At 38.4% G+C, this 25,290-nt stretch overlaps 1 protein-coding gene across 3 annotated transcripts in view; it reads right to left on the bottom strand.

Annotated features, from left to right (window-relative positions):
• The window catches only part of MYO6 (myosin VI), a 94,212-nt gene extending 73,032 nt beyond the window's left edge, over window positions 1–21,180 (bottom strand). For all 3 annotated transcript variants that reach the window (XM_011965836.1, XM_011965837.1, XM_011965838.1), the window contains exons 1-6: window positions 21,019–21,180; window positions 15,845–15,914; window positions 9,983–10,056; window positions 7,695–7,824; window positions 5,327–5,432; window positions 2,276–2,331 (exon numbers count right to left, since the gene is read on the bottom strand). In XM_011965836.1, coding sequence (XP_011821226.1) covers window positions 2,276–2,331; window positions 5,327–5,432; window positions 7,695–7,824; window positions 9,983–10,056; window positions 15,845–15,914; window positions 21,019–21,135 — 553 coding nt within the window. In that variant the 5' untranslated portion in view covers window positions 21,136–21,180. The remainder of the gene's footprint in view (window positions 1–2,275; window positions 2,332–5,326; window positions 5,433–7,694; window positions 7,825–9,982; window positions 10,057–15,844; window positions 15,915–21,018) is intronic.
• Between the last annotated feature and the right edge of the window lie 4,110 nt (window positions 21,181–25,290).

Here is a 25,290-nt window from a genome sequence, read left to right as displayed (position 1 = left end):
CCAACTCTATTAAAAAATACAAAAATCAGCCAGGCATGGTGGCACACACCTATAATCCCAGCTACTCAGGAGGCTGAAGCAGGGGTATCACTTGAACTCGCGAGACAGAGGTTGCAGTGAGCCAAGATCACACCACTGCACTCCAGTCTGGGTGACAAAGTGACTCAGTCTCAAAAAAAAAAAAAAAGCTATGGAAGCATTTGGAATAACACACTTTGCAACTTATCTCCACTGTAACACACTACATACTGTACAGCACATTACTGTGGAAGAAACTGGGCTTATATCCAATTGTCAAGTGAGTGTGCTCCTCAAGTGAGCAAATCACAATACTAATTAGTCTTTTACTGAGGTAGCCCATAATTTGTTCTTTTTTATTAATTTGTTCAGTTTTTAAGAATGACTCCCTCGCTAAAGTAAGGCACTTTACTATGAATAAAGCATTACTTACGAGATAAGTACATATTTGGGTATGTTACAACACCACATAAAAACTATAAATGAAACTAGAAAATTCTTTATATTAAAAAAAACTTTATTGATGCTCAACTTTAAAAATGTTTATTAGAGTTGTATTTAGATTGATCGACATGCAGATTTTACATCATTGTGAAAAAATGCACATATCATTTGCTATGATCTAGCAAAATGCATGAACATACGAGGCCCCATTAAGTTTTTGTTCAACTAACATTTTTCTTTAAAATGTCAAGAGCATGTGTGTTGCACTCGTAGAGTCCCAACTACTTATGAGGCTGAGGCAAGAGCACTGCTTGAGCCCAGGAGTTTGAGATCAGCCTCGGCAACATAGTGAGATGCTGTCTCTACTTTAAAAACAAAAAAGGCCAAGAGAGTGTAAAATATGCATTTACTATGGCATGTAGTTAAGGTGTCTAGGTTTATACCCGAATTTCACAACTGATGAGCTATATGAGCTTCAGCATATTTAAATATTACCATCTTTAAAGTAGGGATAAAAGAGTTTCTAATTCATTCTGTGAAGATTTAAATTAGATAACAGATTTTTAAACAAATAGGATAATGCCTAATACATCCCATATATGTTATTATCACCATCATTATTAAAAAATGCTTACTGAGTACATAGTGGGGGAAAGTAAGGCAGGGAGAAGGAGAAAGAGTGTTCAGAGAAGCCTGTTTAAGACAGTTCAAAGAACTACAAGGAGCCCAATGTGATTAAAGCATAAGGAGTTAGAAGAAACATGACTCTAGGTGAGATCAGAAGAGGCAGGAGCCAGACCACACAGAGCACTGTGGGTGATGTTACACATCTGGCACATGACGTTAAGAGCAATATGAAGCCATCAGATGATTTAAAGCAAAAGAAATTGTTCTGGCCAGGTGCGGTGGCTCACCCCTATAACCCCAGCACTCTGGGAGGCTGAGGCAGGTGGATCACCTGAAGTCAAGAGTTCAAGACCAGTCTGGCCAACATGGTGAAACCCCGTCTCTACTAAAAATACGAAAATTAGCCAGGCGTGGTGGTGGGCGCCTATAAGCCCAGCTACTCGGGAGGCTGAGGCAGGAGAATCGCCTGAACCCAGGAGGCAGAGGTTGTAGTGAGCCGGGATCAAGCCACTGCACTCCAGCCTGGGTGACAGGTGAGACTCCGCCTCAAAAAAAAAAAAAAAAAAGGAAAAGAAATTATTCCAACTTCCATACAGAGACTGGATTAAGGAGAAGTAAGAATCTAATTGAAGAGACCAAGCAGGAGTCTGTGATGCAGGAGGGCATCATGCAGGAGATTCAACATAATGGTAATCTAGGCCAGTAGTCTCCAAACTGAGCTACAAGAAGATTTTCTAAGGAGGTATACAAGCATGGATAGCTTACGGAAATCAATTTACACACTACTGCCTTTGTTAAAAAATGACTTCCCTAAAAAAGCACCTAATGCCAAATAACCCTTCTTCCTCTTCCCTTTACACAAAACAGCTCCACAAAACAAACAGGAAGCTAAAGACATTCCTGTATTTCTTTCATTCATTCAGCAGATATTTACGTTCTGTATCAGTTACCATTCTAGGGGTTTGCAATATGAAACAAAAATCCCTGCCTTCTTAGTGTTTTCATGAGGTGGGCGTGGGGGCAGAAACAATTGATATTAGGTAAATAACAAGATGATATATGAGCAATGATTTGTAGGAGATAAGAGAGTCTTTTGCATCTCTGAGAGAAGAACATTCCAGACCACTGAAAGAAGTCTTGCAACTTAATTTCAGTACATGCATAACAACAGAAAAATTAGCAATACCTTCAACAATTCTGTCATCAATATCTTGACCTGTTCCATAGGATTCAGTCAGGTATCTGTTTAAAATATAGGATAAAAAATGTTGATGACAATAATATGGTATACAATTATTTATAATTTTATTATTTAGTACATATAAAACTGAAACCTAGATCATCACTATAACAAATGTGTATTTAAATGCAACTATTCTGCAACAGCTTTTTAAATGTATTTAAAATTCTATTTGAGGCCTGGTGCAGTGGCTCATGCCTACAATCCTAGCATTTTGGGAGGTCAAGGCAGGTGGATCACCTGAGGTCAGGAGTTCGAGACCAGCCTGGCCAACATGGTAAAACCCCTTCTCTACTAAAATACAAAAATTAGCCAGGCATGGTGGCACATGCTTGTCATCCCAGCTACTCGGGAGGCTGGGGCAGGAGAATCGCTTGAACCTGGGAGGCAGAGGTTGCGGTGAGCCAAGACTGCACCACTGCACTCTAGCCTGGGTGACAGAGTGAGGCTCTGTCTCAAAAAAAAAAAAAAAAAATTCTATTTGGTGGTACTATGCTCATTACCTCAATGATGAGATCATTCACAACCCAAACATCTATGTCACAAAATATATTCATAACAAACTTGTACATGTATGGCATGAATCTAAATGCTGAAATTATAAAAATGAAAAATAAATTCTATTTGTATTGCATTTAACATCTAATCTATTACATTTAACATCTAATCTAAAACATTATTTTTAAAATTGTTTTGGGAATGTTCTGATTTTATCCAACTATTTGATTTTAAATATATCATATTCATCAACTACAGGAGATTTCAAAGCCTTTTGTGAGAGCCTATTAATTCAATCTTCGGCTACGGAAAACAAGGCAATCTGCCTCCGAACAACTGGGAAGTTATCACTCTTCATGTTGTTTCACTGAAATATGAAACACAGACAAATAACTATTTGCCTGGCACATTTCAAAACAAAAAGCAATCCTTAATTTAAAATATAAGTTCATATTATAAGTTTATAATTCCTTAACTTTTTGTTCATTTTCATGTATTAACCATAGACTCATATAGACTATTACATACAGGAAAGAAAGAAAAAGAAATTGAAACACTTAGAATCTAAGAATATTGGGAAGCATTCATTTAACCAGAATTTTGTGTGTGTGTGTGTGTGTGTGTGTGTGTGTGTGTGTGTGTGTATAAAACAGCTGTTAAACTCTTCAGTTGATTTTATATAGATAACTCTGAACAGCTTATATATTTACATAATGAATAGCAAAATTTCCTAGTACCACTATGCAGCAATCAACTAAGAACTGTAATTCTGTGGGAGTAACACTGGTCAGTATGCTGCTCCTAGCAGTATTTCAACCACTAGATCTAACCTCATGGGTATGTAAATTAAAAGAACTATACTACAATGAGTGTTACGATTCCTTCCATTTTTAAAATGCTGTAATTCTAAACAAAGTGTAAGGCCAGGCATGGTGGTTCATGCCTGTAATCCCAGCACTTTAGGAGGTCAAAGTGGGAGGGTCACTTGAGTGCAGGAGTTGGAGACCAGCCTGGACAACATAGCATAACCCTGTCTCTACAAAAAAATAATTAGCCAGGCATGGTGGCACATGACTGTGGTCCCAGTTACTTGGGAGGCTGAGGTAGGAGGATCACTTGGCTTGGAGGAGGTCGAGGCTGCAGTGAGCTATGATCGCACCACCACCCTACAGCCTAGGTGACAGGGCAACAGAGCAAGACCCTGTTTTCAAAAAACCAAACCAAACCAACCAAACAAACAAACAAAAAAACACAATGCAGACAGTTTAAGTTAATGGCAGCAAAGGGAACATGTTCAGAGGCAGGCTATAGGGAAATAGAAATAAGGCGGCCAACCAATTATCATAAGCTTAAGGTAAAAAATGGTTTTAACCATGCTAACAACAGAAATATAGACAGAACGTAAATGTTAGATTCTTAAGGAACATTTCTAGATCACCCTTTGTCTAACCAGTACTGGTCTCCTCCAAGATCCTCACGTGAATAACATGTCAGAGCAGGCTTTCAGTCATCTATAGACTAGCTTCCATATAAGGTGTCTGTATCTTAAAAGGGGTAGAGCCCACCATTCCAAACTATGTCATGAAGTATGCAAAGGTATTAAAAGTCAACCAGTTCAAATTCTCAAAGAAATATTTACACAGCCATGTTCATAACAGCACTATTCACAATAGCCAAGAGGTGGAAGTCACCTAAATATCCATTGACAAATGCATGGATAAACAAATGTACCATATATCTACAATAAAATATTATTCAGCCTTCAAAAGGAAGGATGGGATACAAAATACTAAAGAATAAAAATAAAAGGAAAGAAATTCTGACACATACTACAACATGGATGAATCTTAAGTTGAGCTAAATAACATAGGCCAGTCACAGAAAGACAAATACTGTGTAATTTCACTTACATGAGAGATAGCTATAGTAGTTAAATTCACAGAAAAACTGGAAAGTAGAATGGTGGTTACTAGGTGAGTGGATAAATGGAGTTGTTGAATCGGTCAAGTTTTAGTTTTCCAAGATGAAAGTTCTGGAGGTTGTACAGATTGGCTGCACAACAATGTGAATATACTTAATGCTACTATGCTATACACTTAGAAATGGTTGACAACTTTTACATATGTACTTTTTTTGCCAGAAAAAAGTCAACCTGGGCTGACCGAGCATGGTGGCTCATGCCTATAATCCCAGCATTTGGGGAGGCCAAGGCAGGAGGGTTGCTCGAGCCCAGAAATTCGAAATCAGCCTAGGCACCACAGTAAGACTTCATATCTACAAAAAAATTAAAAGATTAGCAGGGCATGGTGTCATGTGCCTGCAGTCCCTGCTATTCAAGAGAATGAGGTGAGACAATCACTTGAGCCCAGGAGGTCAAGGCTACAGTGAGCTGTGGTGGTGACACTGCATTCCATCCTGGGTGACACAGTAAGATCCTATCTCAAGGGGGGAAAAATACGATCAACCTGCTCAAATATTTCAAGTTAGCTGAATACTCACCTTAGAACAAATTTTGTATTTTCTGTTTTACCAGCTCCTGATTCGCCAGATACAATGATAGACTGACTCATCTTGAGCACCTTCATGTCTCGAAAAGCTTTATCAGCTAGGGTCAAAATAAGACATTAATGATGGGCAATATATTAAATACAAAGTTAATAATAGTTCACTTTAGGAGCACTTACTCTCAAAGAAATCATAAACGTTCAACGTTAATGAAATTTTAAAATAAAGTCATTCAAAAGTGTTCAAATCATTTTCGAAGTATTTACTTTAAATATTCTATCTTATTATCCTAAAAGTTAAGTGATATGAAATCCAAACAAACAACTCCTAAGTTTCTGATAGAATGTCTTGATGTTATGGGCTATGGCTCATCTCTTCGCAATTCCAAAGCTGATCTGCAGAGGGATTTAGAAAATGGTCACTACGCATAACTAATGAAGTACCCAGCGAAAAGCAGGAATTAATGAGCTTCCAATTAAGAAATCTGGCAACCACAAATTCGGCTGGAGAAAACAAAATACATAATGGCAAAATAAATCTGTGGGTTTTTTTCCTGTAATACAACTATTAAATTTATGAATCTTGTAGAATTTGTCAACATTTTACAACGACACAAAATTAACAGCTTTAAGTTTCCTAGATTTGCCACTGTTTATAGATATAATTTTTAACTATCTTCATTACACTCCAACAATTTAGGCTATAAACTGTATTAAATGTCAAGTCTACACAGACAAGTTGAAACAATTTAATGCTGTTAAAGCAGTCTCAAATTAAGACAACTGTAATTCAAAATTAGGTCATCACAATTTGGCTATATAAGACTATTTCTCACCTCAGACATGTGCCAAGAAGACTTTAGAAATGGCTTTTACTCTAAGGGGAGAATGCAAACCATATGCAAAAGTACACACATCCCAATGCAAACCATATGCAAGAGTACACACATCCCTTAGTCCAATTTATCAGCAGCCTGTTCCCCTGTTCCACCCCCCACCCATTTTTGGTTTTTTTGGTTTTTTTTTTTTTGAGACATGGTCTCTCTCTGTCACCCAGGTTGAACGTGGTGGCACGATCTCAGCTCACTGCAGCCTCGATCTCCTAAGCTCAATCGATCCTCCCACCACTGCCTCCAGAGTAGCTGGGACTACAGGCAAGCGCATGCCTGGCTAATTTTTTCATTTTTTTTATAGAGACAAGGTTTTGCATGTTTGCCCAGGTGGGTATTGACCTCCCGGGCTCAAGCAATCCGCCCTCCCAAGTGCTTGGATTACAGGCATGAGCCATAACACCCATCCTCCACATGTTTTTAAAGAATCATTCCAAACACTTGTTTTTTTAGCAGTAAAAAGTTAAAAATAAAAGCTCATCGATTTACATTTTAAACATGTAACTTTTCTCCAGTGATAAGTTTGCGCATATTCAGGTTCTAAGGGATTTTGCAGGCTGAACACACGATGCCTGTCATAGCTTCTTTCAGCCAAAAGTAAATCTGCTGCTGCCCTGGTAGAGTAATTATGTCAGCCATATTTACCCTACTTAGTAGTAGACAGCACACAGGTCAACCAAATCTGGAAGTGAAGTCTGGTTAAGCCAACACACAAGCATAAAGAGAAAGCCCAAAGAGAAACAGGCTGCACTACGAACTAGTTCCAACACATGTCACTTAGCTGCTTTATGTCTGAATGCAAAGGGTTAGCTAACACTTCCGTATTTGGTGGGAAGAGGGGTAACTGCTCATTCTGATCAAAAACCTCCACCCCCTATGCCTCAGATCTGGAGGACTTCAAAATAAAAGAGAAGCTGAGAAAGGCAAAGAGACACTACTATCTTCCCACACAGGTTCTCCAGCAGTATGGAGCATATACTACTTTTAATCCTTTAATTTTATAAACCCCTGATGCAAGATGATGTCCAGAAGTCTGTTCTTATAGCTCAAATCTAGTCCAAGTAACACACTCACAAGGGATGAGCTGGGTAAGAAATGAAGGCCAGGACCTCAAAACTGTGAAGAAGGACACTTTTAAGATGGAGCTGATGGTATTAAAGAGCCTAAAAGTACCATTAGGTCAGTTTTATTACATCCTACTTTCAACTGGGCAGACATCCCTTACAGGACACAGGCATTTAACACAGATAATGACGTACAGTATGCCTGTCCCATTAGTTGACTGCAAAAGTATTCTTCCCCACCCTGTGTAAAATACTTGCTCCTAACAATGTTGAGATATCCAAGAAGTATACAGTTCCTCCAAAATACATGTTCAATTTATGGTATCTTTTATTAATCTAAAAGAAAAATTGAGTAAATCTGTACAATATAAAGAAAGACAAGAATTAAAATACAATTAAAATCACTTACCAATTGCAAAGACATGAGGTGGTCTTGTCCCAAGAGATTTTCCTTGATATGACTTTATTGTTTCTGAAGAATATATTTTAGGTATGTCAAAGTATGGATTCACTGCAATCAGAATGTTGGCGACATATGTCTAAATATGAAAAGCATAAACATAAAATTTTCCAATTACTATTTTCATTTAAAGATAAACAAAGCTCATAGAAGAAATAAAATACAAAAAAATCTCAATTATCTATATAACTAAGACTCCCAAATCAGTCCTAAATATTCCGAGTATTCCCTGATCTTTATAGGACCCATATTTCTCCAATTCTTAATAAATATTTGTATCTTACCAACCCATAGGCACCTCAAGTTCAAAATCATCTCTTCCCACCTACCTCTGCCTCAAAGAAAGTATTCTCCTTCCATGTGCTTCCCCAGGGACATGGCATCACCACCAAGTCACCACAGACAGAAATCTGAGTCTCTAGCTCTATCTCATTCAGCCTTCTTCTGTTGACTCTACTTACGAAATCTACTCCTACACCTAAGTTTTGGTCATTTGTATTCCTTACCTAGTGTATTCACCCTGCTACTGAGGAGTTTAATACAGCTCGTAGCACCTTCTAGGTCCATCCCTATCACTGAATGCCAAGGATTGATTTAGCTCTGTGGTGACCATTTGGTTCCAGATTTCTTCCAAACAATATATGCTAACCATTACCTAGAATATTTATGGGTTAAATGTTTAATAAGCAACTTAAGCTTGCTTTTAATTTTGGAATTTAGCACATATTAGATGTTCAACATGAGTCAGTTGAGTGAGTAAATTTTGCCTCTAAATATATTTCTAATCAAGAATAGCCACATGTAAACTTAAATATGTTCTTTATTTAGTTGATTTTGAAAAAAATCAGGGAGAAAAGTAAAGTCTTAAAACTATATATAACTAGAAGATGGCAAGTACACTCTTTTGGAATAGAATAAATAAGTCCTATTTCCCAGCTGTCACTACTTGGACAGATGGCAGAGACTAAATGTAATTTAGTCAGAATTAAGTAAGTACAATTAGGCAAACTGATAGTGATATAAAAGATTAAGACTGTCATTTGATCTAGTAAGTGTCAAAGAAGCCATGTGTTTTCTTCGTTCAAAAATAATGAAGAGCCCCATCTTTATAACAGGAGAACTACAATGGGGTAATTCATCTCCAGCCACCAAAGGACTATATGTTTAGGTCATATTGTAATAAAGTCTCATGCATGCCCAAAGAATAATTATAATTAAAACATACTAGGTGAAGTATCCACCTGAATGGTTATTTCAGATCATTGTTTCATTCAGAATGAAGCCCTGACTATTTACACTGAAAGCATTTTCTTTCATTTTTGAATATTCTGGACTTTCAAGGTAGAGTATCTAGAGTCTAATGAAATTCAGCAACTAAATATTTAGATTCTATGGTCAGCATTCCTGTGTTCTTAATATTTCCTCAGATACTACCTTCTATTCTAATTTACATTTTTTTCTCATTCAAATTTTTAATTTCAATATACATTCCTTACAGGCTGCCTTACATTGTCTTCCAAACAATGTGGAAAGTGAATCAAACATATCTACAGACATACCAAAAGTAAAAAATCAAAACCAAAAACCATTATGGTGTTTTCAAAAACACTCAAACTGGACATTTTTAAGTCCAAAAGATACTAAGCAACACTCTGAATTCATAATTTCTTTCCACGAACACTGATTAAGTGCCTTCTATGTACCAGGCATGTTTTAACCCCCGGAGTTCGAGTTGTAAATTAGAAAAAAATATTTGTCCTCACTAAGCTCATACTCTATTCAAGAGGCTCAGATCAAGCATGATTTTCTGTTTTATTTTTATTTTATTTTTTATTTTATTTATTTTATTTTGTTTTGAGACGGAGTCTGGCTCTGTCGTCCAGGCTGGAGTGCAGTGGCCGGATCTCAGCTCACTGCAAGCTCTGCCTCCCGGGTTTACGCCCTTCTCCTGCCTCAGCCTCCCGAGTAGCTGGGACTACAGGCGCCCGCCACCTCGCCCGGCTAGGTTTTTTTTGTATTTTTTAGTAGAGACGGGGTTTCACCGTGTTAGCCAGGATGGTCTCGATCTCCTGACCTCGTGATTCGCCCGTCTCGGCCTCCCAAAGTGCTGGGATTACAGGCTTGAGCCACCGCGCCCGGCCGATTTTCTGCTAGAAAATTTCAAGTGTGACAAAATCAAAGAGTACCACTTGAAATAATTATCTCCACAAAAACTGACACCATAGGAAAATACTTACATAAATTCTGTCTTTACTATATCGAACTTTGATATTATGGAGCAGTGTGGCTTCATTTAAATACATTAGTGAACCTAAGACATAAAATTTATATAACATTAGAGAGTTGAAGAAAACAAAATAAAACAATACTATCTTAATCTGAATCACTTTGACTTATCCTAAAAATCAATTGTTAGGTTACATTTAACTCTATCTTTTTTAAAACCCAGGCTGATGTAAACCCTAGAAGCTGATTTAAAAGCGATGCAGTTTACATGTGTTACAGTGATATTTTTAAGTAATGAATTTTCAACTAAAGGAGTAAACCTAGTGAGTACCAAGTGAGTACTCGTTAATGAAGGTTGATTAAAAAGTACAATTCAAGAGGGAAAAAAGTACTATAATAGATAGCTCTGATTTTAATATACTTCTGACACAACAAAGTGATGACACTAATCCAATCTGATACTCAGAATTTCACAGATAAAACACAAAAGATAAAACTTTAGAATGGGAACAGACCATCAAATCGTTCAGGGAGTCCCACACAACTGACGTAAGAAGAATCCTGGATAAATCATGTATGTCTTAACCGAGAATATGAAGCTAATTAATAGCAGAGTTTGAACAGATAAATCTTGTTTCTGTGACATCTGCTCTATTAAAGTGTCAGGGTTGACTCCCAATCTATTCTCCAAGTCCTTCAATCTCCTGAGCTCCATTTCTATCCCATGCTAGAGTAGACAAAAACCACTCCTCTTCTCAATCACCTTGTTTCTGTTATTAGCACCACCATTTTCTCCGTCACTGAAATTGTAAACCTTAGTCAACACTAAAATCATCTTCTCTCTCCCTCCTTATTCTAAACCAGTTTCCAAATCTTTATGCCATGTAAGAAAGTATAGCATAGTGCCACTTCATGGCAGGTACTCAAAGCATAATCTGAATCTCTCAATGTATCTCCTTTCTTTCCATTTCTACTGTTCCAATATCAGTTTAGTTCTCATTACCTCTTTTGTGATCATGGTAGCCTCTTATTTACCTATTGCCTCAGTCTCTCTCCTCTCTAATCCAGACTTCTCAGCACATTAACTAAAGTAGAGCCCTCATCAAATCTCTCTCCCCATAAAATCATCACTGGGTCTCTATCAACATCCATATTCACGTCTGATCAGGGCTCTTAATAAACCTACATTCATGACCTTTTCACATAATTTTCCACAATTCACCTTAATACTAACTTACAGGCAGACTGAACTATTTATTAAATGCAGGTATCATTCATCTATCAGCTTCCATGTAGAATATCCTCTATATTTCTAGGTGTCAAAAATCTACCTATTCTTTAAGCTCAGTACAAAGGTTACCTCACAAATGACACTTCCCCATTCTCACCACCACCACTAGAACTACTATCTTCTTTGTAATTTCTTTATGGCTCTTACCACACACTGCCAGTGTTATGATAATTTTACATATCTGGTTTTGTCTACTATATCAGATCCCTGGGGGCAAGATGCTGCCTGATTCATTTGTTTGGTCCCTCACTGAAATTGCTCATGTGCCTACACTGCATGTATGTTAGGTGTTGAACACACTATTCAACACCTAACCAATGCTGTCAAACAAGAGCCTCTTGCCATATACCTACCTCCACAGACTGCCCATGCATCTATACTCATTTAATGCAGCCAATTCACTTTCACCTCACTCCTTTTTTTTTTTTTTTTGAGATGAACTCTCACTCTGTTGCCCAGGCAGGAGCGCAGTGGCACGATCTCAGCACACTGCAACCTCCGCCTCCTGGGTTCAAGCGATTCTCCTGCCTCAGTCACCTTACTGCTTTCTAGTGCCACTTAGGGCAGAATAAAAGAGAGTAAGAAGTGGGTGGAGGCTCCTAACAGCTGAATGGCAGCTTTCCTTTGAATTGAGGAAGGATATAGAGAGGGTTAGGCAGCAGAGGTATTAACATATCTCGTTTGGGTATGAGGTCACCTACCTTTCTATATCCCTAATCTTCTTCCATCCTTGTCCCCTGGAGCCTGGTCTTCATGTTCCTCTTTCTTTATCCAAAGCACTCTGTTGAACCACTCCCCATCTCTCTCACTTTCCTCTGAAATACCTGGTTGCATGATGTTGTCACTGCTTCCTCTAAGTAAAAACTCCTAATCCTACAGTATACTTCCCCTGTGAACGCTAATCATATAAGCCTACACAGACATGGGAATTACTACTTGCTCTCCTATCTTTACTCCTTCCACACTTGCCACCTACCTTTTCAGGGATGTGTGTTTATTAAACCAAATAAATCTCCAACTGATGAAATATCTGCTGACTACAGTAAGAATTTGGACAGGAGGGTATTCCTCTGAAATCATGCCACACAGGCCATTCCATTTTCAAGAAGACACAGAAAAAGAGAGAGGGAGAGGAAAATATTTGCAACCCTTGTTTTGCCAGAATGTGAAATGCTAAGTCCCAACTGCCTACATCTCCCTAAAGGTATGACCTAGGGATGTTCACGAGGGCCTCTCAAATAGCTTCCTGCTCTACCGAATAATTCCTTCTTCCTTTCCTTTCCTAGTAGTCAGTCCTAGGATTACTTGGCTTGGCTATTTACATGCAACTCTTTATGTAAACTGTTTACCTTTTATGTCTAATTATTAACAGATTTAACTATACCCAAAAGAATATTAAAATGTTGAAACAATTTAACCTAAGACATGTAACAAAATATTTGAATAAACAATTAGTTTCTTTGTAAACACTGTTTTAATAAATAAATATATAACAAATATATGTAAACGTTTCTAATGAAGATTAGGTATGACTTCATTATTAAATTTAGATATCTGACTAGAGAGTTGTCTCAGCATTTAAGATCCTGCTTAATCATTACAGCTCTGGCTCACTAAAAGAAAAAAGGAACCCACAAACAACTTCAGTACAGAAGTCAATCAATTCTAAATATATGTTGTTGTAGATGACATTGCACTACTGAAAAAGAGACTGAGGCAACTTTTAGAATTCTTTCCAATTGTATTTATTTATTATTTAGAGACAGAGTTTCACTCTTGTCACCCAGGCTGTAGTGCAATGGCGTGATCTTGGCTCACTGCAATCTCTGCCTCCTGGGTTCAAGGGAGTCTCCTGCCTTGGCCCCCCGAGTACCTGGGATTACTGGCGCCCACCACCACACTCAACTAATTTTTGTACTTTTAGTAGAGATAGGGTTTCACCATGTTGGCCAGGCTGGTCTCAAAGTCCTGACCTCAGGTGATCCACCCGCCTCAGTTTCCCAAAGTGCTGGGATTACAGGAGTGAGCCACTGCGCCCGGTTTCTTTCCAATTTTATGCTCTATACTTTATTATTCTCAAAATCTAATAGACAATAATTCACGAAGAACATTATGTGCCATGAAAGTCATAGTAGCTCAAAATCAGCAGGGAAAAATGCTATTATTTTCCTTTTAATTACTGACTTCACATGCCCAATTTTCCTATCAAGTAAAACAGCAAAATTAACATACTAATTTCTACATATAAAACCCTTCACACAGAAAACTCAGAGCTATAGCTCGGTGTAGTGGCTCACACCTATAATCCCAGCACTTTGGGAGCCCGAGGCAGGCAGATCACCTGAGGTCAGGAGTTTGAGACCAACCTGGCCAACATAGTGAACCCCATCTCACTAAAAATATAAAAATTAGCTGGACATGGTGGCGCACACGTGTAGTCACAGTTACTCAGAAGACTGAGGCAGAAGAATTGCTGGAACCTGGGAGGCGAAGGTTGCAGTGAGCTGAGATCATGCCACTACACTCTAATCTGGGTGACAGAGCGAGACTGTCTCAAAAAAAAAAAAAAAATTTAGACCTAAAAGTAGGTAACAAATGTTGCTACATTGTTAGGGCACTATTAAAAGACAACACATGGTGGGGTGGGAGTGAAATATCCTCATCATTGTCCCCACTTCCTCCATTAAAAAAAAAAAAAAAAAAAAGACTTAACATGCCTCTGTTTCAGTAGAACCTTCAACACGTACTTCAGAACACTCTCTACAGGCATCAATCATTTAATCTTCACATTATTACCATAATAGAAAGAAGAAAAGAATTTTAGAAATATGCACGTGAGACCGTGTGTGTGTGCATGTGTGTGTGTGTGCAAGTGTATAACACAAAGTTACCACTATAGTAGTAGCTTTGTGTTACAGTGTGTCATTCAGCAGAGGACAGTGGTATGGTGGCATGCCTCAGATGAAAGTACTAAGTGATAGAACCACTGCAGTTGGAAACCCTATATTCTAAACTCAACAATCAAAGCTGTGTTAATGATGTGGTTTCAGAAAAGGGCCTTCAGTAGGGATGGGCTACTATCTTATGAGAATAGTTAACACCCACACATTAACATTGCTGCCATCTGGCATCACTAAGGAAACCACCTGCAAGAGGCAGCAAATACTGAGGTTGTGAAAATTTAAAAGTTAGACAAGTATAGCAAGACAAAGCAAATGGAGAGAGAATGTTTTAAAATATTAATTTAAGAAATGGATTAAAAACTATTAAAAACCACTTGTTACATTCAGAGACATACACATTAATAAATGAATAGGATTGATTCCCAGTTCTGCATACCCAAGCAAGTTTTAACAGAAGAAAAAAAATTCCATTTTAGATATGGTAGAGTCTCATTCCTTATTATTTTATTCTGATTGCTATCCAAAAATGTATTATTTAATCAGACAAACTCTCCAGCAATTTTGGAAAGGAAGGGAATTCTACATTTTTTTCCTCAACGTCTTGCACCTAATAAAAACAGCTACCATTTATTAAGAGTCATTAGACGCTGTGCAAAGCACTTTATATCATCTCTAATCATGCAATATACACATTACTTCGATTCTACAGATGAGAATTTCAGAAGAGAGATGAAATGCCCACGAGCACACAGCCTCCTAATAACATAGTCAGAGTCAGAATTACGCTTGCCTAACTCTACAGTTACAGTCCACGGCTCTCCCATTACTCCCACTATTCTATGCTGCCACCATTCTACATATGGGGGTTTCATAGGTTTACTGAAATGTGAATTCCAGAGAAAATCAATAATAACAAATCTATGCCTTTCTCTTACCTTTTCTTCTCAAATGGAGAGTTTGTAGTATGAGGTACCTTTAATGAAATCCATGACAACTGTACATAATTGTTAACACTACCTTTTTTTGTTAAATGGAGAGTTGTTAGTGTCAAGTACCTTTAATGAAATCCATGACAAGTGCACATAATTTTTAACACTGCTGCCCCCAATATGAAATGATTACTGCTTAATCTTAAAAATGTAAGAATAAACATTGGCCTGTTCCACAGAGAAAGGCTTTTTTCATCAAACATGCCAAGATGTTATAAGTCAAATTAATGCTGTTTTAATATAATCGTTCTGAAATTAATTTTTCAATTAGTAATTATATAAATTTTTTTAAATGCTTGTTTGCTTCAAATAGTGATGTTAAATGCCTCCTACCAACTGAACTTCCAAATTAGTGAACCACACATAGTACTATAAAAACCACCTGACTCTAGATAAGGTTCAATAAGTTTCAAAACTGTTAAAAAGAGACCTTTAGCTCAAGCCTCACAGTAATTACCATTCCCCATATTTATACAACTCAAATAACACCAAAAGAATACCCAAGACTCTTTTGCAAATATGAGACAACATGGAGGACTCGAGTTCCTTCATTCACATGAACATTCGTGTCAAAAGACTAGATTGTTTCTGACCCAGCATAGTGTATTAGTAATATAACCACTAATTTATTTTTTTAAAAGAACAGTTTCCTTTTCTGTGCAGAGAGTTGATTTCTAACTTGGTACTTACAGTTATCTTCCACATCTTTTTTACTGTCCTCTTCTGCAGGAAACACTTGGTTTATGAGAGCCAAAAATGTCTAACAAGCAAAACAAATGCTCATTAAACTCAAGGCTTTTAAATAGTAAGAACAATAGAAGGGCTTAATTGGTTGCATACACTGTAATAGTGGCAACAATATGCTCTATATTAAAATATAATACAGATCCTACTGTTTAACAAGTTATTAACCCCAAAACAGAACAACAACTTTACTCAAAAATATCATCCACTATTACTGTGGATGTGAAATCAACAATAAAAATCAGTAAGTAAGTATCCTAGGCTCTAACACCTAGAGAAGGACAAAAAAAGAGGTACATTAATATTACATTTACATACATATGCTATTTAACAATTTTTAAAAACAAAATTTTGATGTGGTAGATACAGCAATTTTAGTGTTTTAAAAAAGGAAAAAGTGGCCAGGCACAGAGGCTCATGCCTATAATCCCAACACTTTGGGAGGCTGAGGCAGGTGGATCACCTGAGGTCAGGAGTTTGAGACTAGCCTGACCAACATGGTAAAACTCCATCTCTACTAAAAACACCAAAATTAGCCGGGTGTGATGCGGCACACCTGTAATCCCGGCTACTCGGGAGGCTGAGGCAGGAGAATCCCTTGAACCCGGGAGTTGGAGGTTGCAGTGAGCCGAGATCATGCCATTGCACTCCAGCCTGGATGACAAGAGTGAAATTCCATCTCCAAAAAAAAAAAAATTAAAAATTAAAAAGTAACATTCTATCAGATATAACCAGAGGATTATATTAATAGCTATTGTTTCAGTAAAATATATTTGACACAAACTCCTGTACAAAAATCTGTCAGAAATACAAAAAGTACCCAAAAATATTTCGTCTGTAAAATTACAAGTATCCATGAATACTTATATTTATTTTATCACTTAAATGCTCTAGTAGACACTGTAGAATTAAGATAACATCTCATCAGAGAGAACAAATGATCTCAAATGACATCCAAAGAGAATTAAATTTTAATCCATGCCATTCTCACAGTTATTTAGAAGCTGACACAGTACTTCTCAAACAATTACAATTACTCTTGTGGTTGAAGTTTCTAATTGTATCAAAGAAAACTGCAGGGAAAAATGGTTCAATTATTTTAAAATAATACTTATAGGGGTGTATGTAGTATGTGTGTGTGTGTGTGTGTGTGTGTGTGTAAAGCTACAACTATAAAGAGTAAAATCCACGCTGCTGGGACTACCTCAACTCTAAGTCATCCAATGTAGAAAATTGTTATGCCATAAAAACTCTGGAAGTTAATTATTTGGAACCCAGTACACATGTTCTTAATGTTATAAATGTGGAAAAGTTTGTAGGACAGGCCACACAAAAGCAAAATTAACCCATAATGTACATTAAGTATATTAATGGTAATATAAAACAATATATAATAATGATTCTATAGGAAAATGCATTCAGAAATAACTGCTAATGTCATATATGTATGTGCCCAACTTTCACAGCCATGGCAAGAGCGTTACGGGCTCCCCAGACTTCAGGGTTTAGTGCTAGCCTGGTAGGAGCCATGTCAAATTAAAAAGGTTCCAAGAAGTTAGATGATGAGGGGAGTGGGGCTGAGGGGAGGCCAATGACAAAGAGCTGCTGGAATGAGAAAGTTAAGAGCAGGCTAAAAGGCCAGTAAGGAGTCCTGAAAGGTGTTTTGTCTCCCTCCTGCTTTATTTCTTAAATTATCACCAGCCCCATCTTCCTCTCTCCTTAAAGAGAAAGTGTTTCATTAATTGTTTTCTCTTAGAGGAAGGAGGCTTTTTTCTGCTAAAAACATATCTTGATCACTCAGCATTAAACACCTACCACAAATCAAATACAGAGCATCAAGCTCTAATAACAGAATAAAATAGGCCCTGCACTTGAGATTACATAGTCTAGTAGGGAGGGGGAGACAAGGTAAACAATTCTCTCCAATAAAGATTAAAGAAGAGCTAAGAATTTATACCACTCCTCAAAGGAAAAAGTAGTCAAAGAGTCAATTCTACCGAATGGGGGGGAGGGGGAGATGGGTATTCATAGAAAAACTTCATCAACAAGGTGACCTCAATCTTAAAGTAAAATAAGTATTTTCTAAGCAAAAGGATATGGAGATTGGCCAGGTGCGGTGGCTCACACCTGTAATCCCTGCACTTTGGGAGCCCCCGGCGGGTGGATCACCTGAGGTCAGGAGTTTCAGACCAGGCTGGCCAACATGATGAAACCGCATCTCTACTAAAAATACAACAAATTAGCCAGACATGGTGAGCACCTGTAAGCCCAACTACTTGGGAGGCTGAGGCAGGAGAATTGCCTGAAACTGGGAGGCAGAGGTTACAGTGAGCCAAGATCATGCCACTGCACTGTTGTTGCCAGCCTGGGCAACAACAGCAAAACTCTGTCTCAAAAAAAAAAAAAGAGTGGGTATGGAGAGTGGCACTCCAGGCGGAGGCAATGTGAGCAATGACACAAAGCACATAACATCACCTGGGGCATAGTAAGGACTTAATACTTGCAGAAGAGAAGGAGAAAGAGGAACACAAGAGTAAGAGTATGAAGCGGAGACTTGGTTGACAAAACATAAGACCAGCAAAGCAGACAGGGAAAAGAAAATGCAGACCCTTCTATGCCATAAATTGAGGGCTTCTGCCTACAAGGCTTCAGAGCAGCTTCTTAACGACTGCTGCAAATACAGAATATGAAACCAATTTAGTGGATTAAAACAGCTTTCTTTTTTTTGAGACAGGATCTCTCACTCTGTTACCCAGGCTAGAGTGCAGTGGACACAATCACAGCTCACTGCAGCCTTGACCTGCTGGCTTAAGTGCTACTATCACTTCAGCCACCAGAGTAGCTAAGACGGGCATGTACCACCATACCCAGCTAATTTTTTAAATATTTTGTAGAGACGAGGTCTCACTATGTTGCCCAGCCTAGTCTCAAATTCCTGAGCTCAAGCAATCCTCCCTCCTTGGACTCCCAAAGTTCTAGGATTACAGGCATGAGCCACTGCACCTAGCCTAAAACAGCATTTTTAAAAGAATAAAAGTTATTACAAATTATCAGAATGCATAGCATGTGCTAAGAATGTTTCTTTTGACCAACTGTTTCATTTACAAGTAAACACACACAAACACTACATACACAGTTGTTGAAATGTAAAACTTATTTCTTACAAATTCACACACACACATACCTAATGCAATGTGAAATCTATTTTACTATGGGTTGCAAACAAAAATCCTGAAAAGCCATTGCTATCATCAAGACATGTTCCTCACTCCTTCATCTACATTTCCACTGTACTTCCACTGCGCACACACTGCACAAAGGTGTGCATGATCAACCCACCCCTTTATGTACTTAATTCCTTAATTATATTTTGAAGCTGATGATCTCTAGGCAATGAATGAGCTAAGCAAAAGATTGCTTCTCTTAAGGATCTTTTTAACTGTCTGGTTATTATGGCAGTATGTTTATTAAGACCCTGATCAGAAAGTAGGGAGGAACATTAAGATTAAAGGTAATCTCTGAGAACTTGTTAATCTTCAAAAAAATTTTTATGGAAAAAACATACACTTTAGTTCACAGAATTATCTACAGATCCATGAAATTTATATCACTTCCTAATGTAAACAGTTTTTATTGGTTCTACATATGTACCTGAATATTATTAATAAGGCACAGTATAAGCATATTAAAATATTTAAAATATGAAAAAGTGTATCCCCTTAAATCAAGTTTCTTCTATAATTGAACTGAATTGTTCTGTCACCTGTGGATACAATGAAATATACATAACAACTATATATATACACCTAGGAAATACACTCTCAATTTCATTTTGGCCTTTTGATTTACTGTGCTTATAAAACATGTTAAACAAAAATCAAAAACCTTCAAATATGCAAAGTAATCGAGCTTATTTTTTTAAACATGTATTGTAAGTACAAATAGGTACTTGTTAATAAGAGGAAAAAACCTGAAATACTTTGTCTTTCCTGTCCTGAGGGTATCTTTAATTGGCCTCCTCTAACATGACACATTATACATTATGCATTTCAGTTCCTGGGTTGTTTACAGTAACAGAATAGTTTTCTCTGTGAAAAGACCTCATGAGAGATCCACCTTGTTTTTCTAAGGTTCCCAGAAGGATGGTAGTCATATGGCATTAGTTAACCATGTATCGTACAATATAAATTATTCATGAACATTTTCAGTCTAAAGTAAACAGAAATGACATCTACAAATTTAATTTAGTCAGAAGAACGGTTTACCAGGCATACTTGTTAAACTAAAAATTGTGGACATCTATCATAGGAATACGTATTACTGTGCAAAGATAGCTAAGAGTTGAAAAATAAATCAATGGTGGAACCAAAAGAATAAAAAGAGATTATTCCCTCTGGAAAACTTCCCCTCAGTCTCTGAGAATGGAGTGAATTTCCACAAAAACGACTGTATCAGTCTCCATGACGACTAAAAGAGGTATTTACAATGATGCCTTCTCTGTAAACGATTCACAACTCCTAGTCACCTTTCCCTCAGACTTTCATTTTGTAATGCTGTCTAGTTTATGTCTATGCATACAAAGAAATAAATATCATGTGTACAGAACTAAAGCATCTATCACAAAAATGACAGCAATAACTTTAAGTGAACAAAAAATGTTTACAAAAGACTTTATAATAGAAGCGAAGGCAAAAAAGCAAAATCTGATAACCTCACATTCACTTTTCATATTTTTACTTTGTGACATGTCGATCACAGACACACTAATAACTTTAGTAATGTGGTACAAGAAATAAAAATGTCATTATTGTTTCTATTTTATCATATAGATAGTTCTTAAGAATGAAAGGCTCACTAAAAACTGGATGATCAAAGGGATGTGAAAAAAACAAAGAATGAAAGGCTCACTAAATTTCCATCTGATTTTATCATAGGACACCATTTTTCCCCTAGGGCACAGGCCTCTGATTTAATCAAAGAAGTCAGGAGAAAACAGACTCACTTACCAGAAATATGCTTTCCCAAATACCTACTTCATTAAGAAGACAGACCTATCTCTTGTGAAAAAAACACCTATTTTTGAAAGAAATCACACTTCAACATCTTTCTGAGAAACTCACCTTGCCTTTCTGATTCAAGGGTTCAATTGTTAAGCTGTCGGGGCCAATATCCACAATGTTGCCCATCTGAAATCCATCTGTAGGGTGTGGCGCCCAAACGGGCTTTCCATCCTCCATTTTTGAAGGAGGATCCACTATCTCCTGTTTCCACTCTCCACTGTCACCTGTTTCAAAGGAACAAATACAGCAACATGAATCATTTTCGAAATATATATAAAACAAATAACGTATCTTTTTCAAAAGTTCACATGTAAATCCCAACTAACAAACACATCTACCCCTGCCACATAAAATCCCCACCTCCTCCCTTGCATCTTGCTGAACTCTGCCCCCTCCCCTGCCCGGCTTTTTTTTTTTTTTTTTGAGATAGAGTCTCGGTCTGTCACCCAGGCTGGAGTGCACTGGCACAATCCTGGCTCACTGCAAGCTCCGCCTCCCGGGCTCATGCCATTCTCCTGCCTCAGCCTTCCGAGTAGCTGGGATTATAGGTACCCACCACCACACCTGGCTAATTTTTTGTACTTTTAGCAGAGATGGGGTTTCATCGTGTTAGCCAGGATGGTCTCAATCTCCTGACCTCGTGATCCGCCTGCCTCGGCCTCCCAAAGTGCTGGGATTACAGGCATGAGTCACCGCGCCCGGCCGCCTTTATCTACTTTTAGATGAGGCCAAGCAGAGGTTGTTCCACCCTCAGGTACACCTGCTCTACTACTGCCTTCCTTCAGGTGTGACTGCAATAGAGTATAACCTTCTGGCTAGAACAGAAGCAAACAACCATAGTTTTTACCAGTTGAGTGTAATTTATAACAGCACTCCCTTTTGCTACCTAAAGTATTCTGCATTTGCACAATAAATTAAACGGTCATAGGAATAGATATTATTATGGGGAGATAGCTAAGAGTTGAAAAAAATAAATCAACTGCAGAAGTAAAAGGATAAAAAGAGAGAGTATTATCTCTGGGAAACTTTCCCTCACTCTCTGAGAATGAAGTGATGTGCTCCTGAAGCTCATCCTCATAGAACTACTCAGCAGGCCATTTTTGTCGTTTTCTTATTTTCCACTGAGGTAAAACTGACATACAGTGAAATGTACAAATCTAAGTATACAAGCTGATGAAAATGGACAAATGGATATAGCCATTTATGAAACACTCCAATCAAGGTCATGAGTGGCGGCTCACGCCTAGAATGCCAATACTTTGGGAGGCTGAGGCAGGAGGACTGCTTGAGGCTATAGTGAGCTATTACTGTATCACTGCAATCCATTCTGGGAGACAGAACGAGACCCTGTTTCTAAAACAAAACAGTTTTCTCATGACTCCTTTTGGTCAATAACCATCCCCCATGGGCATCCCTACTGTTCTGTTAGTTTCTGCCTATTTTTGAACTTCATGTAAGTGACATCACACAGTATGTATTCTTTGGTATCTGGCTTCTTTCATTCAACAAAATGTTTTTGCTTTCAACATATTTAACTTTGTTATGTGTACTAGTCCAATGAATGACTATATCACAATTGTTCACCTGTTGCTCTGTTGATGAACATTTGGACTGTTTCCAGTTTTTGCCTATTGTGAATTCTAACCTAATTTTTCCATTATCCCTGTATGGTTTCTTTCATACTTAGCATTCTGAGATTTAACATTCATAATTCTGTCTATAAAGAGTAGCCAAAACAATCGATGACATGCAAAATATGTTGTTTTAATGAGCCTGGATGCTATGAGACTAATGTGTAACAATGAATCATCTAGTGAAAGATCCCAGATGTAGTTTCAGCATCTTCACAGGAACTTATTTCTTCACTACTTATCTGTATTTAAAAAGAAAAGCTGATTCATGTGCCATAATCCTCCTTTTGTGTGGCATTTTCAAATCTGGGATCCTCAGGTGGATGCTCTCGGGTGCAGTTTCACGCAAGTCAAGGACGTTCGGCATACAGTTCAGTCAAAAAGCAACTAACTATTGGCATGTTTGCAACTTGCTTGTTGGTTAATGTTATCTATGCCGTGGCTACAAAGTGAGTTGCTTTCCCTATTCAGCAAATGCTATCAGGTTTATATATAATTCCAAGTTGACAACTTAGATGAAGAGTCTCCATAGAAGTGAATCAATACCACTACTTCAGACTTACAACACCACACATACATCTATACTCTTTCCCTAATCATATCTAGTCCCATGGCTTTAAATAACCATTTATATGAGAGTCAGTGCTCAAAGTCGGTGCTCTAGACGAAACCTCCATTGAGTTCCCAGATGTTTACTTGTCTACTGGACACCTCTTCACAAATGTATCTAATAGGTGTAATATAATTATTATATTATTATTGCCATGGTCTACCACTCCAGCTTGCTCTTCCCTATATCAGTAAAGGCACTAACAACACTCATTCTAATCAAATCCGAAATCATCCCCAATCCTTGAGCTCCTTCCAAATGCGTATCACTTCCTTAATGTTGTCAGCTTTACCTCCAAAAGGCATCACAAATCCACCTCCTTCTCTGTATCTCCTCTACCATCCTAGTTCAAATGAACATCATCTTTTACCCGGACTTCTGTAATCAACTCTACTCGTGCCACTTCATACATATCACTAGTAATCCTACCAAAAGGTAAATCTAATCATTTAATTTGTTTCATCAGGACTTGGACTACTCCTCTCTGTGTCCCTAAGGCCCAGCACACAGTAAGCAACTCAATATTCACTGGTAAATGAATGAATTGTTCACACAGTTTGGGAAGAGTAAAAGTAGGTGCAGACTTAGAAGAGTTGAAATATCATTTTCTTTTTTTTTTTTTTTTTTTTGAGACTGGGTCTCTCTATCACCCAGGCTATAGTGCAGTGGTACAGTGATGCAATCATGGCTCACTGCAACCTTGACCTCCCACGTTCAAGACATTCTCCTAGTTCAGCTTCCCAAGTAGCTGGGACCACAGGTGCATGCAGCTAATTTTTGTAATTTTTATTTTTTTTATATACGAGGTCTCATTGTGTTGCCCAGGGAGGTCTTGAACTCCTGGGCTCAAGCAATCAACCTGCCTCAACCATACAAAGTGCTGGAATGACAGGCCTGAGCCACTGGGCTCAACCTGAAATATCTTCAAATCCTAGGCTCAGTCAGGCACAGTGGCTCACACTTGTAGTCAAAACACTTTAGGGGAAGGAGACAGAGCAAGATGGCTTAATAGAAGGCTCCAGCAATCATTTCCCCTTCAGGAACACCAAATTTAACAACTATTCACCCAAAAAAAGGCATCTTCATAAGAACAAAAAATCAGGTGAGCAATGTACCTGTTAAAACCAGTCCCCGGTTTTAACATCACATCAAAGAAAAAGGCACTGGAGAGGGTAGCAAAAACAGTCTTCAACTCTCAGCACCACCCTCTCTCTCCCCACCCCTTGGTAGCAGCAACGGTGGTGTGGTGAGAGAATCTACAGGCTTGTGGGAGGGAGAGTTCACAGAGCATTGAGAGAAGCCCTAGCCAGAGGCAAATAGTTCATCTCAGTAAGCCCCACTGCAGGCTAAATTGCTCTGGGATCCTCAATAAACTTGAAAAGCATTCTAGACCACAAGGACTGCATTTTCTGGGCAAGTCCTGGTGCTACGATAGGCTCAGAGCCACTGGGTTTGGGGAGCATGTGACCTAGTGAGAACACTAGCTGGGTGGCCAGGAGTGCAGCTCAGCGCTCTGTTAAAGACTCCTCCCCTCCACTTCAGAGGAGAAGAGGGAAGGGTAAAGCGGACTTTGTCTTGCAACCTGGATACCAACCAACTCAGTCATAGCAGAACAGAGAACAGGGCAGGTCCTGAGGCCCCCATTCCAGGCCCTAGTTCTTGGGCATTTCTAAACACACCCTAGGCAGAAGATAACTCACTGATTTGAAGGGAAGAACCCAGTCCCAGCAGAATTCATCACCTGCTGACTAAAGAGCCCCTGGGGCCTAAACAGTCAGCAGTGGTAGCCAGGCAATACTCACCATGGGTCACAGGTGAGACTGAGAGCTACGCTGGCTTCAGATGTGACCCAGCACATTCCCAGCTGTGGTGTCCATGGGGTGAGATTGCCTCTGACTGAGGAAAGGAAAAGGAAGAGTAAGGGGGACTTTCTCTGGCAGCCTGGGTACCAGCTCAGCCAGAGTGGGTTAATGAGCACCAAGCGGGCTCCTGGGGTCCCTGATCCCCAGCCTTGACTCTTGGGTGGCATTTCCGGATGTGCCCTGGACCAGAGGGGAGGCCACTGTTCTAAAGGGGGAGACTGAGGACTGG

The sequence above is a fragment of the Mandrillus leucophaeus genome, unplaced genomic scaffold, assembly GCF_000951045.1.
Source record: "Mandrillus leucophaeus isolate KB7577 unplaced genomic scaffold, Mleu.le_1.0 Scaffold738, whole genome shotgun sequence".
Classification (NCBI taxonomy): domain Eukaryota; kingdom Metazoa; phylum Chordata; class Mammalia; order Primates; family Cercopithecidae; genus Mandrillus; species Mandrillus leucophaeus.
This window is presented reverse-complemented; position numbering and strand designations above follow the sequence as displayed.